General features: G+C 47.6%; 2 protein-coding genes across 2 annotated transcripts; both read left to right on the top strand.

The window, feature by feature from the left end:
- The first annotated feature begins 364 nt into the window (after positions 1 to 364).
- Positions 365 to 3104, top strand: LOC117238528 (homeobox protein Nkx-2.5-like). The gene is made up of 3 exons (XM_033503518.1): positions 365 to 1495; positions 1614 to 1702; positions 1940 to 3104. The coding sequence occupies exons 1-3, from the start codon at positions 1201 to 1203 to the stop codon at positions 2708 to 2710; spliced, it is 1155 nt and encodes a 384-aa protein (XP_033359409.1). The 5' UTR covers positions 365 to 1200; the 3' UTR covers positions 2711 to 3104.
- Positions 3105 to 10081: 6977 nt separating this feature from the next.
- Positions 10082 to 14960, top strand: LOC117238119 (homeobox protein Nkx-2.3-like). The gene is made up of 3 exons (XM_033502770.1): positions 10082 to 11069; positions 13872 to 14088; positions 14395 to 14960. Exons 1-3 carry the CDS (start codon positions 10589 to 10591, stop codon positions 14717 to 14719), a joined length of 1023 nt encoding a protein of 340 aa, XP_033358661.1. The 5' UTR covers positions 10082 to 10588; the 3' UTR covers positions 14720 to 14960.
- The last annotated feature ends 432 nt before the right edge of the window (positions 14961 to 15392 follow it).

Genomic DNA, 15392 nt, shown 5'->3' with positions numbered 1-15392 from the left:
ACGAGCTCGGTAACCGTACTTAACCCCGAAACTGTATTTAGGAAGTCATAGACACCCGGCTCCCAATGACATTCGAGAGTCTCGTAAAAAGGGACATAAAAAATGAAACGACCAACCACCGAAGCTCGCTCCTAAAAAGTCTCTCTTCCATGGAAACATTGCCTGAACAAGTAGGAAAAAGGGCTGGAAATATCAGAGACTACCGTGTACGATCGATTAAAAGCACACCGAAACTCGCTAAAGTGAAGCGAGATGAACGGCAGGAGAGCGATTAACTCGACTTCATCCCCGAATTACGCAGTTATGAAAAAAATAAAAAAAAAAAAAAAACAAGGAGGAAGGAATCCCGCTCGAATAGTTTCCCTTTCGTCGACTATCGCAAACTGGCTGCGAATTATTCATCGACCCGAAGACAAATTAAAATCTCCAATCGGAGGACGCGACCACCCCGTAGAACTGATGTTTGCGCTGCTCTACGAGGCTCACAGACGTGGTGGGAGTGTGCTGGTAAAAATCAGCCGCGCTCACACGCACACCCACCTCCTGTTCCTGTGTGTGGACCACGGAGGAGAGACCAACACTTGACTCCCTCTGTCAGAGCAAGTCACATTGTGCGTCTGCCCTCCGGCCTGACCGTTCAACCGTGGCCATCATCCCCCGAGAAGGCGATCCGCGGGCGTTCAAGGTGGTGCTCGCGCGTGTCCACGGTTCCAACGAGTCGTCCGAAATCTCGACAGTTTCGTTTGACAGTCCTTGCCGGTAACCGTATTCTTTCGCGACGTTTCAAACACGCGATTAACCCCGCACGACAGACGAGAAAGTTGGCTCGAGTTGTCATCGGAGATTACCGTTAGTTGAAGTGGACGACGGTTGAAGAGTCGGTGGTTGGAAGCTGGGGAATTATCGTTGTTCGAGCACGTCGTCCGAATGTCGTAAAACGTTTTTTAGCGAGTTTCATGGCTGAATACCGGGCTTCTTCTAAACGAGGATCGCGCGAGTTGTTCGAGTGGCACTGTTCTTTTCGAGGACAACGATGAAATCGTAGAATTTGTCGTCGACGAGCAACGACGAAACAGGATTTTCGTACGGATCGTGCGTGTGTTTGAAAGGTGAGTCTTCGCGCGATAAAAGCATCGGAAAGTGAAGTTCGTCGTTCGAGTATTTGCAAGAGTCGTCGACATTGCTCGAGAATGCGTTAGAATGTTGCCTTCCTCGGTCTCCGGAACCCCGTTCAGCGTCCGCGACATTCTCAGCGAGGATCAACAGCTTGGAATCATGGATTGTTACCCGTCTGTCCACCATCAACATCAGCTTCAACAACAACACGTGCCTCAGGAATATTACGGTTATAATATCGTGCCGGACAACAACTGGGACGTGGAGAAGTTCAAGGAACAATCGATGCCGACTTATCCTCACTATCCTGACTTGGGTCACGTTCATCAGTTGAATCAGATCGCTGCTCCGTACCAGGATCCACCGGTTACAGAGGACGGTGCGTAAGATCGGTGTAATATCGTGGCCGATGCTTTGTCTTTGCTTCGCGATGCTCCGACGCTTTATCATCCGTTCGATCCATTTTCTAGCCATACAGTATCGGCAATGTTTTACAGGTAACGTGGTTACATCGAGCAAGACGGAGCTGCGAAAGAGTCAGTCCGGCAAGAGGACAAAGAGGAAGCCGAGGGTGCTATTTTCCCAAGTAAGTTTCCCTGTCGTAAGAAACGACAGTAACGATCACGGACACAATTTTTAACGATAATTTTAACATAACGATTTAAGCATAATTTTGTCGATCTAACACTTCGAGTAATTCAATTTAGAAAGCAAGATTGTTTTCGTTGAAACATCCCCCTGCTAGACGCAGTTTCGTTCGCGCTCGCAGCCCTATTCGAATTCTGTTTAACCTCGACTGAAAACTACCACCGATTTCTTACAGAACCAAGTGTACGAGCTGGAACAGCGATTCAAGCAGCAACGATACCTAAGCGCCCCAGAAAGGGAACTACTGGCTCAGACTCTGAAACTCACCAGCACCCAGGTGAAGATCTGGTTCCAGAACCGACGGTACAAGAACAAACGCGCGAGATTAGAGGACGCGGAGAAACTTCAAGCTCAGAACGCGAAGAACCAGTCTCTGAAGAAGATTCACGTGCCGGTATTGATCAGAGATGGTAAACCGAACATCCAGGAATCCTACAATCCTTCGTACTGGTCCAACATCAGGCCGGAGCTCGGCGTTTCGATGCAACCGGACTTTCGAATGAACGAAATTCGACCGAGCCCCGAATTCAGATCGACGAACGACATGAGGATGGACACGAATATCAGTCCCGAGTTTAAGACAGAAATCGGCGCCGATGTCGCCGGAAAATCGAGTTTGAACGGAGAGATACAAGCCACCAGACAACACGTTCTCGTTACCACGGATTTCCGAAATAATTTGTCGGCGGATCCTCGAGCTACCGTGCACGATTGTCACAGGCAAATGAAAGGGAACGCGAGTGCCAACGAAGCGGCGCCATTTCCAGATTTGAAGAATATTTCCACGGAGAGTAAGATCATGGTGAGCGACGGAAGACCGATGATGGACGTCTCCAGCAGCGATTACGGATTCTCCAATTACTTGGGTCCGGCTAACTACCAGATGCAGTACGTCAATTACATGGAACAGGTGCCTATGGACCAGAATCTACAACGATTGTGGTAGGAGAAGATTTCGAGATTTCGATGTTCTACGCTGCGTTCTCTCTGTTACGTATCGACCGTGTCGTCGAATCTTTGATCGAGCCGATATACAGTAAGTTTAGGTTCGTAGAAAAATCGAAGCAATTTTTCGAAAGGACACGGTTGAGCACGCGCAGAGATGGGAAAAGCCGTATTCCACGAAATTAGAAGATTTTGCGGTTCGAACGAGAGTGTTTTACGATTAGGGTTCCGCTATCGATTCGAGTGCGTCGCAGCCAAAGCTTAGATATTAGGAAATCGTTCGATATCGTAAGAGAATCGAGATATTTCGAGTATTATTTTTGTAACCGATGGTTTCGGTCTTCCGTCGCTTATATCGCTGATCTTTCAGACTTCCGAGCGTAAGTTCGTATGTTCGTTAAGGTCGAGTTTCTGATACTTCGGTAGTCGAAAAGCGAAGTAAATAGAAAAATAAAAAACAGAAAGTCTGACGATTTATCCGCGAGTCTCGAACGTTTTTTGCGAGAATGACGGTTGACAAAAAATAGAGAATCGCGCGACAACGTTACCAAACAGGTAGCCCAAGAGTAATCGCGGCTGATGCATCTTTTAATCACCGCGATTGCCATAGCTTTAAGTTCGACATAGTTAGACTGTAAGGCCTACAGGCAGCTGTATTTCATTTTCTTCTTGTTTTTCCCCCCTGGTTCCCTTGTAGTTAGGTAAGATACCACTCTCCCCTTCGAAATAGTAACGCGCCGCTCAAGAAGCCCGAACGGAAATTGCTTCAAGTGGCTTTTGCGGAAACATCAGTTACTTCGTATTCCGCAGACCTCGCCTTTCTCGTAATTCTATTTCTCTTTTCATTTTTCTTCTTGTCTTTCTCCTCTCGGTAATTCGGTTCTTTAATTCGTCGAATACATTTACAACCGGAGAAATCGCGATAATTTTACTTCGATTATCGCGCAACGATCGTTTCTTTCGGTGGAAAATCTGCGATACTACGCCGCACCTTTGTACCAACGTTCACGATTGATTACGGGAACAAGGATACGAGAAAATAAATAAAACGAAAGAAACGACTAAATCCTGGATAAGTTTTACTTCACCTTAGCCACCGTTCCCAAAGTAAACCACTCCCTTTCTAAAAATATCGAAAACATCGAAAGCGTTCCTCTTGCCCTATTGAAAAATTCCGACATCGCGAGATCGATCGATCCTCGCAGAAGTTGTGCCAAATTTCAACACGAATCTTTCTACGCGCGCGGTTACAGCGTTTCGCCGCGAGAAACATCGTCTAGGTCGATAAAACAAAAATATGGCGAAATGGCATTTATAAATAGGTGAGTTCTGACAGCTTGAGCGAAGCCATGGGTTAGCTTTTAGGTTATCGCGCGAGCACGACGGGTCATCTGGCAGTCAAGTGCCTTCACATAGACGATTCATCGTCGGCGTAATCGTTGTTCATGGTGCTACCGCCGCCATAAAGGACCATGGGAACAAGCTGATAAAAATGTCGCTGCCGATGTTGCAGCGGGATCGCGTGGCGTTTCCCATATACGGTCTTTCCACCTTCCACGACTAGCCCGAGACCACCCTTCCGAAACAGAGAGTCGGCTCCGCCCCTGGCCGCACCTGCAAAGCACCTGCCCGCACTTGTTCCTCGAGATCGACTTCCTTTCGGTGGACGTGTTCCAGATACGCTTCGTCAGGCCTCCGCCTACGCGTTAATTTTCATTCGATAACCGACAAATCATACGACGAATAACATTGGGATATTTCCGAGAAAGGTATTCGTTATCGCTCGTAATATTCAACGCGGTGGGTTTGATCCGTATAATACTTGGAAACGATTAAATATCCGCGAAAATACGAGAGATTCTAGAGAACGTTGCAAACGAAAGTTGGACGAAATAGTCGGAACAGAATGTTCGGATGGGCAGAGCTTGAAAATTCTTGGCAAGATCGAGCTCCGAAATGTCTTTCGTTGCGCGTTGCATATTTTGTCGCGGCTCTCGTATTTTTCGTACAAGACATCTTTCGGACACTCGTCTACTTTTAAAATTACGACGACTGCCTTCCACGTACGCGCCTATCTGTCTGTCTATATCAATCGGAAACTGCGTCGCGGTGGCGTTTGATTCAATTAATAAAAAATAAAAATATAGCAGAATCGAGCAATTTGCGAACCAAATGGAATTCCTTCCGCGTTCCCAGCCTGAATTCTGAAAGCCCCCATTAGGAGGAGATCGTGTGTATTCGCATAATCAATCACCGCACGTTAAACTTCGAAACCCGATCCTATTTGCCTACGAACGGATAGAAAGCATCGCAGTTCGGCGAATATCCACCGAACGCGAAAGGGAACACAAAATGTTGATGCTGTTCAAATAAAGACGGGAGTGCATATGCATAGAACGCGCGGCGAATCGTTTGCATTTATTTAGAGACGACCGCGTTTATCCTCGACTCATTAATCACGTCCTATCTATCGTATTTCTTTCCTTCTGCTAACTTCGATCGAGTATATTATTTCAACGAATATCGAACCGACGATTAAAAGAACGTGTAATTGCTTGGAGTAGAATTCTATTCGTAAACGAGTGGAATTCAGAGATCGTTCTGGTACCAAGTTGAAGTACTTCTGGATGGATAATGAAGTACGAACGCGCATTTTAACGATGCGAAATATGACGTCACTGACAGCTAATTATAGCGATGACGCTCGTAAATCGAATGGCACGGACAATTTTGTACTTTTTATCCTCACTTCGAAATATATTTTGTTACACCGACAATTTGTGTTAAAACGTCCAACAACGTTTCCGCGATTCTCTCTACGTTCCATTGCATAGATAATTCTTTGTGCAAATCGTTTGCAGATGATCTGTTATACCGATGAAGGATAAGCCAACTTTCCGTAACACAGATATCTGTATAATCGGTCGAAAGTACAGCAGGAACGCTCCAAGATCACGAACGAGATACAGACGAAACTTTATCATTGACTAAATATAGAATAGGCCTGACATTCGATGCTTTTTCGTGTCCCATATGTTCGCGTCTATCCTGCCTTTGGTCAACGGTCGTACTTCTATCCTCGGTCAATATCGGAGACGTTCGTCTTATCGACTGCGGTAAAAGCATTTCAAAGTTATTTCATCGGGTTCCCTTTCCAGCGCACTCTGTGCCGTTCACTCGAAAAAAACAACCTGATTTTTGTTAATATACAAATCGAATCAATTTATCACGAAACTACTCTGTTCAATTTCATTGGCTTTTAACGTTCGACCGTTAAAGCGTCGTTCGATAGATTATTTGTTACATTTTCAATTTTGCTATTAATCCGAACGATCGACGAATAATTAATGGGCGTTCGTTCTTTAATCACCGGTCGTATTACGAAGGAAATTTCGAGTCATCGGAAATAGCCTCGCTGTCATTCGTCTTTGAAATGCTCATTAATGCTAGAATCGGCCGCTACAAACGGCCGAAAATAGTACCGATAAACTAGCCAATCCGCAAACTACCGGAACCATTAAAAGAACAGGAGTTTCTGCTGTCATCTCGCCGTGGCACAGCGATCAACTCGCCTAACAAGCAATATAACGTGTCCTGATTCTTGGATTTCGGTTCGGTTATCCAAATATTAGTACGTACATCTTCCTGCAAAAAGAACCTGCACGATCTTCCAGCGATAAACCAATCGGTCTAAATCGATCCGTCGATTAGAAAAGGCTTCAAGCACGATATAAATACCGCGAATAGGAGAAAGAACCGAAAAATCAACATTCCATCTCGCAAGAGAGATCTCTGTCTCGTCGAACCTAGCGCGAACTTTTCGAAAGCTCTCGAAAAACAACCGCGGAACATTACGAAACAAAAAAGCGTCGAGTTTACGGGCAGAATCTCGGCAGAAAAGATTCATTGAGCAATTTCCTCGGCTTAAGGGGCGAGAGGCAAGGGGTGGCGAGAAAACGCAGGACTCAAAGGTAAACGCAGAGAGGATGAAACGGGAGGAAGAAGTAAATGAGCGAGAGGCAGTGGCGGCAGCGTATACTAAGCACTAATATTACATCTCTGGACTGACAGACGTGCGGACTTTAAAACCCAAGACTAACAAACAGTTAGCAGTCATCCGGTCTTCTTGTTTTTATATTCTTATGCCCGCCCATAGAGCGCACGCATTGCTCCCTCTCTCTCTCTCTTTCTTTCTTTTTCCCTCTCTTCGTCTCCCTTTCAGCTCGCAGAGATCTTCGTTACTTTTCGTGTCGTCGAATGCCAGTTAAACGCCATCCACGAATTTCCTGTCTGATCTTCGAGGAACCAGCATCTATATTCTGCCCTTGGCGTTTCGCGTTTCGCGTTTCGCGTTTCTCCACCCTTCCGCAAACCATCCACATCTCAACTTCGGCGATCTAACTTCGTACTTTGGCAAACACGACCGGATCTCGTTCGGATCTTTACCGATCGAGACGTCTTTAGCGATCCGCGAGACGCTATTTATAAAAGGCGCGGTTACCGCGTGGGAAACAACGACTTCGGAGCGGTCACGATCGCAGCGACGAAAAGTGGCTGGAGGAGTTTCCACGGATCGGAGGTTGCTCGATCGGAGCGGACGAGGCGAAAGGAAATATCCAAGTGGAACTCGTAAGAAGGCGAATCGCGGGGTCGAAGGTAACGGTGTTCGTACGGAACGGGTAAGGAGGGGTTGGGGGAGGGGGAGAAGGAGGAGGTGGGAAGGGATGGCTGTTCTCGTTCGAGGGTAACTGAAATAAGGTATAATTTTCCGCGCCAATTAAGGTCTTTAAGAATTGCGACCAATTGAGCGGGAGGGTCAGGGCTTAGCTCTAGGGGAGAGATGTACCGACGAAGTCCCCCTATAATTTATTATTGATTAGATCGAATCGAGAAAAAGAGAACCGCGACCGTACGGAAGACCGTAGTCCGTCTTCGAGATCGCCGTCTCCGAGACGGCACGTTCTCCCGTCTATCTCCTCTCTTTGTGAGCCTGGAATGGCTAATAGGGAAATGGCGGACGTCGTTTTTCCGGTTCGATTACCCGTCACCTGCTAATTGCCGATCCCTGCGCGCCGATCGATCCCGCAGAAATACTTGTCACGAGGGTGCCACTTTTAAGAACGGGGATGAGCTCGTCTACTTTTCGGGCGACTTTTCGCACGCAATCGCTCGTTGTCCGCAATAACTCGTGATCGCGATCTTCGTAGATCGATCGACACGTACGTAGCGGACAATCGCTTTCACCCTTTGATCGTGAATTAAAGAATAAAAGTCATCTACGCGTTCTTCGAAGGATCTTTCTAATAACTTTTCAAAGGACAGATATCTTTCGCTCGTGATAAGTAAGAATACGATCCGTCCGAAAACGATTAGTCACGGATTTTTTTTTTTTTTTTAATCGAAATGAAACGAACCAACGAGCAGAATTCCAAGAAATATCGCGGAAGGAACGTGGAATTATTTCCTCGTCGATATCTGGAACGCGCGAGGCCATCATCGGATCAAGTGAGGCGTGATCCACGCTCCTGTGGTTCACACTTAATTAAACCTCCATAGGAACTCGGCTGATAGCACGTGGCGGACAATGCTGCAAGTCTTTAGCGGCGATTGTTATGTAAAGCACACCCTATATATGCACCGCTCGTCTCCTCTCGACTCGATACGAGACGAGAAGTACGTACGAACCGTAACCGTCTCTATCTACCCACATCCACAGCCAGAGTAACTTTTTGAAAGCGTTAGACGCGATTCACGAGCGACCAATTGCTCGGATTTCTCACCTGTGAAATACCGATTTTATATCGAAAGAGCCGAGCCTCCGAGTAGCTGCAACGGTCGAGAGAAACGGGACACGCGTCACAGTTGCAGAAATACCGACAACTTGGTTTTAAGATAATCGAGTCAACGATAATCGAGATAATCGTACAACGTTGAATTTAATAATTGTTCGTTTCTTGAGAATTCCATTTCTTCCGAATTTTGTCGAAGGATCGTTGGAAAATATGCGGTAAAAAGTCGAATACGATCGAATAGTCGCGTTCGAATCGACTTTGAAGCCATCCTAATTAGAACTACTCTAGCACCTTCGATTTCTACGGAAATATTTTCCGACGCGATCACGGACAAATGTCGTTTTCAATAAAAACTAAACATCTAGAGTATCGCGATATTTTCGAATTACCTCGACCTTACGAGTATCGATGTAAAAGCGAACATCAGCCCGGTCCTTAAGTTCAAACGGAGCGCGCGTTTGGTGGTTCATCAAGCTCAAGGATAATCAAAATTTCCCAGCAGTCTGCACAATGGGAGAACTACTTGGAGAAAGTAGCTTTACTTTCGCGAAACGAGGACGCGATACCTGAAAGAGTCTCGTTTGGTCGCAACCCTTCGCCACCCCCGTCACCCCCGTCGCGGCGGCCGTGAAAAAAAGCGACGGAGGATCCCACTCCGAGAGCTGATCTCTCGTCACCTCTAGGCCGAAGAGCTTCTAGGAATCGTCGATTGGCTCCTGGGGAAAAGCGACAACGCGGCCAAAGTCGTGGATTGGTCGTAGGGCGAGGCTTGCGTCGTGACGGAAGCCTCGTCGGGCGTCCCGCTTCCAACCTGGACCTCGTTTAAAGCTCCACCTACGCCACAACCCGCGAAACTCGAATTTAACCTACACCACGAGCTAGTTTAAGCCGGCGAACGACGTTATCGTCGCGAATTTCGAGGTTGGAGCGAAAGGGTTGGAAACGAGACCGGAGAGAAAACGAACGAGTCCGCGGTGGGAAATGCGATAGAATTTTATAACAGATCGCGGCGGTCTTGAAAAAATACTGAAACAACATCGAATGGTCTGGCAACGGGACAAAGATCACGGTTTCGCTCTCTGCCAATCGCGCGATCCTCTTCGGACAAGGTCTGTACAGACGCGGTTTATTCCACTGTACCGGTACCAATCTACAACAAAAGGAAGCTACAAAATCGGGTAAATAGGATACGTTGAAGAAGCTTCGGCCATCCTGGCAAAGAACAATCGCTGTTTAACCGGACCGGTTAAGCTCGCGATCCAGATTAATCGGAAATAGCGTCGATGCAATTTCAAATCGTGCAACAACCTCCGAAAAGACCGATCGACCATTCATCCCTAGGAAGGATTTCACTGCCGCTTCCCGTTAATCGGCTAAACGTTCTAGGATCACCGAAGTGACACGTAAAACCCGTGTCCTGAGCCTGGAACTCGATGGACAAGGAAGAACGAGTCTCTCGTCACCGATCGACGAGAGTGGAGGGATGTTTGGCTGGTGGGGGTGGCTGGCATAGAAGGGGAAGATGGCGGGCGTGGGTGGAAGGGAAGAAGGAAGCTGGCGGCGAAGTGGCCGCGGACTAATTCGAAAAATAAGTCTCCACGAGCGACAAGCACACTTGACCGAAGCACGCTCGCCGCGGAAGGGTGCACGCGGCCCTCTCGAGCGCTGCCGAGTGACAATTAATAAACGCGACGCGTCGTTTCAGCGCGATTCTTCCTCCTCTGTAGGAGAATCTGGCCAACGGGACGGCCAGTCGAGTCGTGGCTACCATCGAGCGTGGGCTGGGTAGAAAAACCCTTGATTCGAGTCGGTGACGAGGGTTTGCCGAATAGAGGATCGAACGAAAGAGAATAGAGATCGATCGGGCTGGACCGCTGTTCGACAAAGGAATAAACCGAGGTAGTGAACGATGAAAGTGCGAAGAGGATGTGAAACGATGGACATCGAAGGAATACGATCGTCGAACTTGTGAAAATATAATATAGGCAAAAGACAAAGTGCGCGGGAAATCGAGAGACTTTTCTGGTAGTAAGGTTCGAAGAGAGCTGTCTGCGGGAAATCGAGCTCGGTACGAGAAAGTAGAAGAGATGTCGGATATCGTGGAAGACGACAAACGGAGCGAAGCTTCCCCGAAACCGTCTCAATTAACTCCCTTCAGTATCGCCGATATCCTGAGTAGAAGAACCTCGTACACGGAACGACGACCTTCGGAGTCGGAAGAAGCGCAAGCTGTAGCGTCGTTCGCGAAGAAATCCCATCAACGCGACTACGATTGTTTGGAGAACGGCCACAGGGAAACCCGATCGGAGGATCGTAATCAGATGGCCAGATTCTCGAGGCTACCTTCGCCGGATCTCAACGTGGCCCGCGAACTCGACATCCTGACGAGGAACCTGGTCCACGCGAATATCTCCAACTTTGGGAATATTCCACACTTGGCTCAGGGAACGTTCAAGCATCTGGAGAGCCTGGGCAACATGGGTGGTTATCAGCCGGTGAAGGATTCGAGGGATTCTTCGCAGAGGCAACAGGACGAGGCGTTGGACATGAGCAAGAACAAATATTTGGGTGAGCGTTGATAACCGTAACGATACTGATCTCTGTCGAACGATTCTTAACCGTGAGAACGAAAGCTGGCCGTCCAATCTCTACGGCCGGATCGACTCGTTTCCGCGCGTACTCGTAGAGAATTTGCGAAACGAAAAGTCGTTTAAATTTTCCACGTCGAATGTTCTCTCGGTCTCTAACGACGGGTTAACCGGAGGTAAAATTACGAGGTCTGCGATCGGCTCGGTCCGTCTATCGATGACCCGATAGCCTGATAGAACTGAATGAACCGGAGGAGAGTAGGGAGTCGGGTCCACTTAGAGTGAAAATCCCGAGGCCGCTTCCCTTCTGGGTGATCGTGTGTCTGCCACGAGGATGCGGACTTAAGAGATCATTTAGGTCTCCGGTATCCTTGTAACAGGCGAGCTTTCAAGGGTTTTTTAAGTTAACCCGAGCGCAGATAACGTGATCGAATGTAATTTTAGTAGCATAAGTGGTGCTCGACTACGGCAGACGTCACAAGTGGCCGGCCACTCTGCTTCTTGCACTTGTTCGATCTCTGGCCACACTGTTGCTCTGTCTTGGATCCTCGACGATCCGTGGATCACGGTAAAAAACAAATTTAGATCAAGGTTACCTAGATCGATCCTAAAGAAATCGCTTTTTCTACCGTTCGCTTCGACTTCTTCATCCTTCGAGACTCGTCGTCGTCGAATACGTCCGACGACCCGAGAGCGTCAGCGATTCGCCAACATTTTGCGTAATCGAAATACAGCGAGATAACGAGAGACCGGTAATTAAGTAATTCCTGCCTAAAGCTGTTTCGTACGCGACGATTGCTCGCTCGTTCGCCGCTCGAGAGGGTTGGAGAGGAGCAGGCACGACCTGGCACCGTTTCAAGTCTCACTCACGAAATTACGGAGTCCCCTGATTTCCGCCACCATGCTTTCGAATCACTTAATACGGTAATGGATAGGATGTTCTTCTGGCACTTTCTTAACCGAACCTCGTCCCAAGTAAAACAACTCCATCCCCTACGATGTTAATATTAAACCGCGTCGAATCGCGTCGGACGTACACGCAGCAGCTTATTCCAGTCATCTTCGATACCTTCCGATATCTTTCGATACCTACGATTGTAAATCTTTTGCGCAAGATGATCGAGTTTGTCGTGTATTACGAGACGCGAGAAGCTCGTAATACAACGAACTCTCGTGTCTCGTTTCACTCGGCGCGAGAGTCAAGTTTGCGCAAAGAATTCGTCGAAATGTCCGCGTCTACGATTCGCCGGGCAAAATGGGGATATAACGTTTCGTTTGATCGAGGTTTAACGTGACCATATCAATTTATTTGAAAACGATGAGCGGCCGCTTCGGAGAAGGTGCACACGAAGGGTCATCTCTCGATGTAATCGGAGTGAGAGCAAACGGCACTTGCTGCTCTCGAACACTCACGATGTGGGACGCGTAGGAGATGTTTGACGAGCGTCAGAGGAGGGACGCATTAGCCGGACGAGATGGCACAGAGTTGACGTCGAAAGTGATCAAATATAGATCTCTCTAAATGCTTCGAGTCCCCCCATCGGCCAGACTACTGCCGATAAACATTGACGCAGGACCCGGGCTACGGACGAAATAATTATGATGTCACACGAAACTGATTTTTCAGTCTGTATTTTTCTCCGAGATTTCGGGCTTCTCTCTTTTCTTCGTCTTGGCTCGTTTCGACGTTCGTTCCACGTTCGCCGGATACATCGGAACGGTGTTTTATTCCTCGAGCAACGTACGACTTCTTCCGTATTCCATCGCTGCTCTGTTTCTCTGTTTCCATTTTCTCGGTCTTTCCACAGCGACCGATGAAAATCGGTGCAAATTACTCGGTACGATCGGTCGGCTTTGCGCGTAACGATCTTAAGGGACCAACTGCCAGCTGGAAAAGCTATGCGAAAGAAGTTCCAATCTCTGGAAACTCGTCTTACGAGTAGAAACAATCTCATCGATCGAATCTTAACTTTGACGATTCGGAGAAAATTTGTATCGCCTAATTTATCTACCTAGCTCTTCCTTCTAATCGTTATTTTCGATCTGATCCTCGACCGTATCGTATCCCGCTATACTTTCACCCTCGTACCGTACGCTCAATGTCTCCTTTGTCTACACCCCTTTGCCCTAAAGTGCATTTTCAACGCAATCGCCAAAACGCGCAACATCCCACTGATAAATGACAAAACTGCCAAAAGAAAGCCGCTTCAAGGTAGCGCATAAAATCCAACAATAGCCCGAATTCCCAGCTAAAAGTTTATTCTTTGGCTCGAAGCTCGAGAAACAGAATGACCGTCGGCAAGGGAGCAGAATTTTCGTGGTGCCGAGGGGAACGCGATTGCACTCCATTGCAACCGGTTAAACTTAGAGGAGAATTACCGTGGAACAGCAGCGTAAACATGTCGGAGTAGCGAGTGCACGTGTTAATGTTTGAACGAGACATCAAAAGCTGGCGGAACTCTCTCCGATCGTTTGCCGCTTCTATGGCTGCTGTCCGTGGATGGTTACTCGTTCGTTTCTCTATCCAACGTTTCCTCTCTCTCACTCTCTCTCTTCTCTCGTCGTTGTATAGTGGAAACGTTTGATTTATGATCGCGATAGATCATCCTTTCCCGATCCACGCGTTTGTTTACACGCAAATTTGGAGAAGCTCCATCGTGAATTTCTGTCTGTAACTCGAGTTTGTTTCTAACTAGAACGATCAACCGGCCGATATCCTCGCGAATATCCTCGAGTTCGATGATCATCGTCGCACAGGTTTTTAACGCTTGTGATTTTGCAGAGGACGGGGAGGAAGACATGTTCGAGGCGCAGAATCACGGACAGAATCTGCAGAGCAGGAAGAAACGTAGCAGGGCGGCCTTCTCTCACGCCCAGGTTTACGAATTGGAGAGAAGATTCGCGGCGCAGAAATACTTGTCGGGGCCCGAGCGAGCGGACCTTGCGCGAGGACTCAAGCTGACCGAGACTCAAGTCAAGATTTGGTTCCAAAACAGACGGTACGATGATGCGGCGTAGTCGATAGACCCTGGATATTTATGCATTTATGATCAATTTAACGGGTGCCAGTAATATGCGCTCGTTGAACCGCTTAAAAGGACGAAACAAGTCGCTATTTAGGTAGAAACGTGAATTTGCATAAACATCCGTGGTCGAACACGGTTGATTTCTCGTCTTTCAACGCGAATCGTTCATTCCATTCTACTCTGTTGCGAAAGCAAACATTCGCGACCGATTCGAATCGGACAAATACGAATTCCAGTATCATAGAATGTTAATTAATTTGCAATTTGTCGACGGTCCAGGTACAAGACCAAAAGACGACAGCAGCAGGAGCTAGGCGCGCTGGTTAATTCCGGAAACGCGAGGCGCGTGGCGGTACGAGTGCTCGTGCATCCGGACGAGCATCTGAGGGGATTGCCACTTCGTGGTTCCGGGCAACTTCCCGGGCAAATGTCAGCCCCGCAAATTCATCCGGCGAACAAAGCGCTCGGCGGTTTCCCGTACTACTGTCTCCCCTATCATCCCTTGCTATGCCCGCCCCTTCACTCCACTCACATTCAGGTGCAAAACACGATCGCGCCGGACCTCGACCCGAGCCAGCTGGCGAAACTCAACGACGAGAAGTAAAGCGAAAATTTCGCCATTTCGCTAGGATCGAGAACGAGAGTGTCGTTGGTTGATCGATTCGGTGAACCGCGGTGGACCGAGCTACCGCCAAGTCGTCCAGCGTTCATCGTGCACACCTATCGCGTTATCTCTACCGAATCAAAGTTTCCAAAGAAGTTTTAGATCGTGTAATTCTCGGATCGCGATCAAACTAGTCCGTTTCAAAGTGCTCGATTCTCTCGCTACCTTTTTTTTTTTTTTTTTTTTTATCGATATTCCACTTGATCGGCGAAAGAATAGATCCACGGAAGGCTGTTTTACGAGGGTTACTGGTTTCTGTAGCTGTACTTATCGTTCGCTTCGTACAGTCTTAGTCCGGTCATCGTTAAACCAGTCTACCTTCCGACGTTCTATGCGAATCGAAAAATGTCGTCGGCTGAATCAGACTACACACGGATGTTAAACGTACCTCGATTGCAACGTAAATTTAAATAGCCGACGTTCTCATTCTCTCCGAATGGATACGAGGCAACGCTCGTAATTACAGTCACTCGCACTACCTATTACGAAGTAATGGTTGATGGTTGATAAATGAGCACGTTATCGATTAATCCACGTAGTGTCCGAGGAATTTACTGTACGCGTTAATTATAAATTTTCTTATAGATATATCAGAGTCTAGGACGAAGGTCAA

This window comes from Bombus vosnesenskii, unplaced genomic scaffold (assembly GCF_011952255.1).
Source record: "Bombus vosnesenskii isolate JDL3184/JDL3185 unplaced genomic scaffold, Bvos_JDL3184-5_v1.1 scf7180000013264, whole genome shotgun sequence".
Classification (NCBI taxonomy): Eukaryota; Metazoa; Arthropoda; class Insecta; order Hymenoptera; family Apidae; genus Bombus; species Bombus vosnesenskii.
The sequence above is the reverse complement of the archived record's forward strand: the minus strand, read 5'-3'. Positions and strand labels throughout refer to the sequence as shown.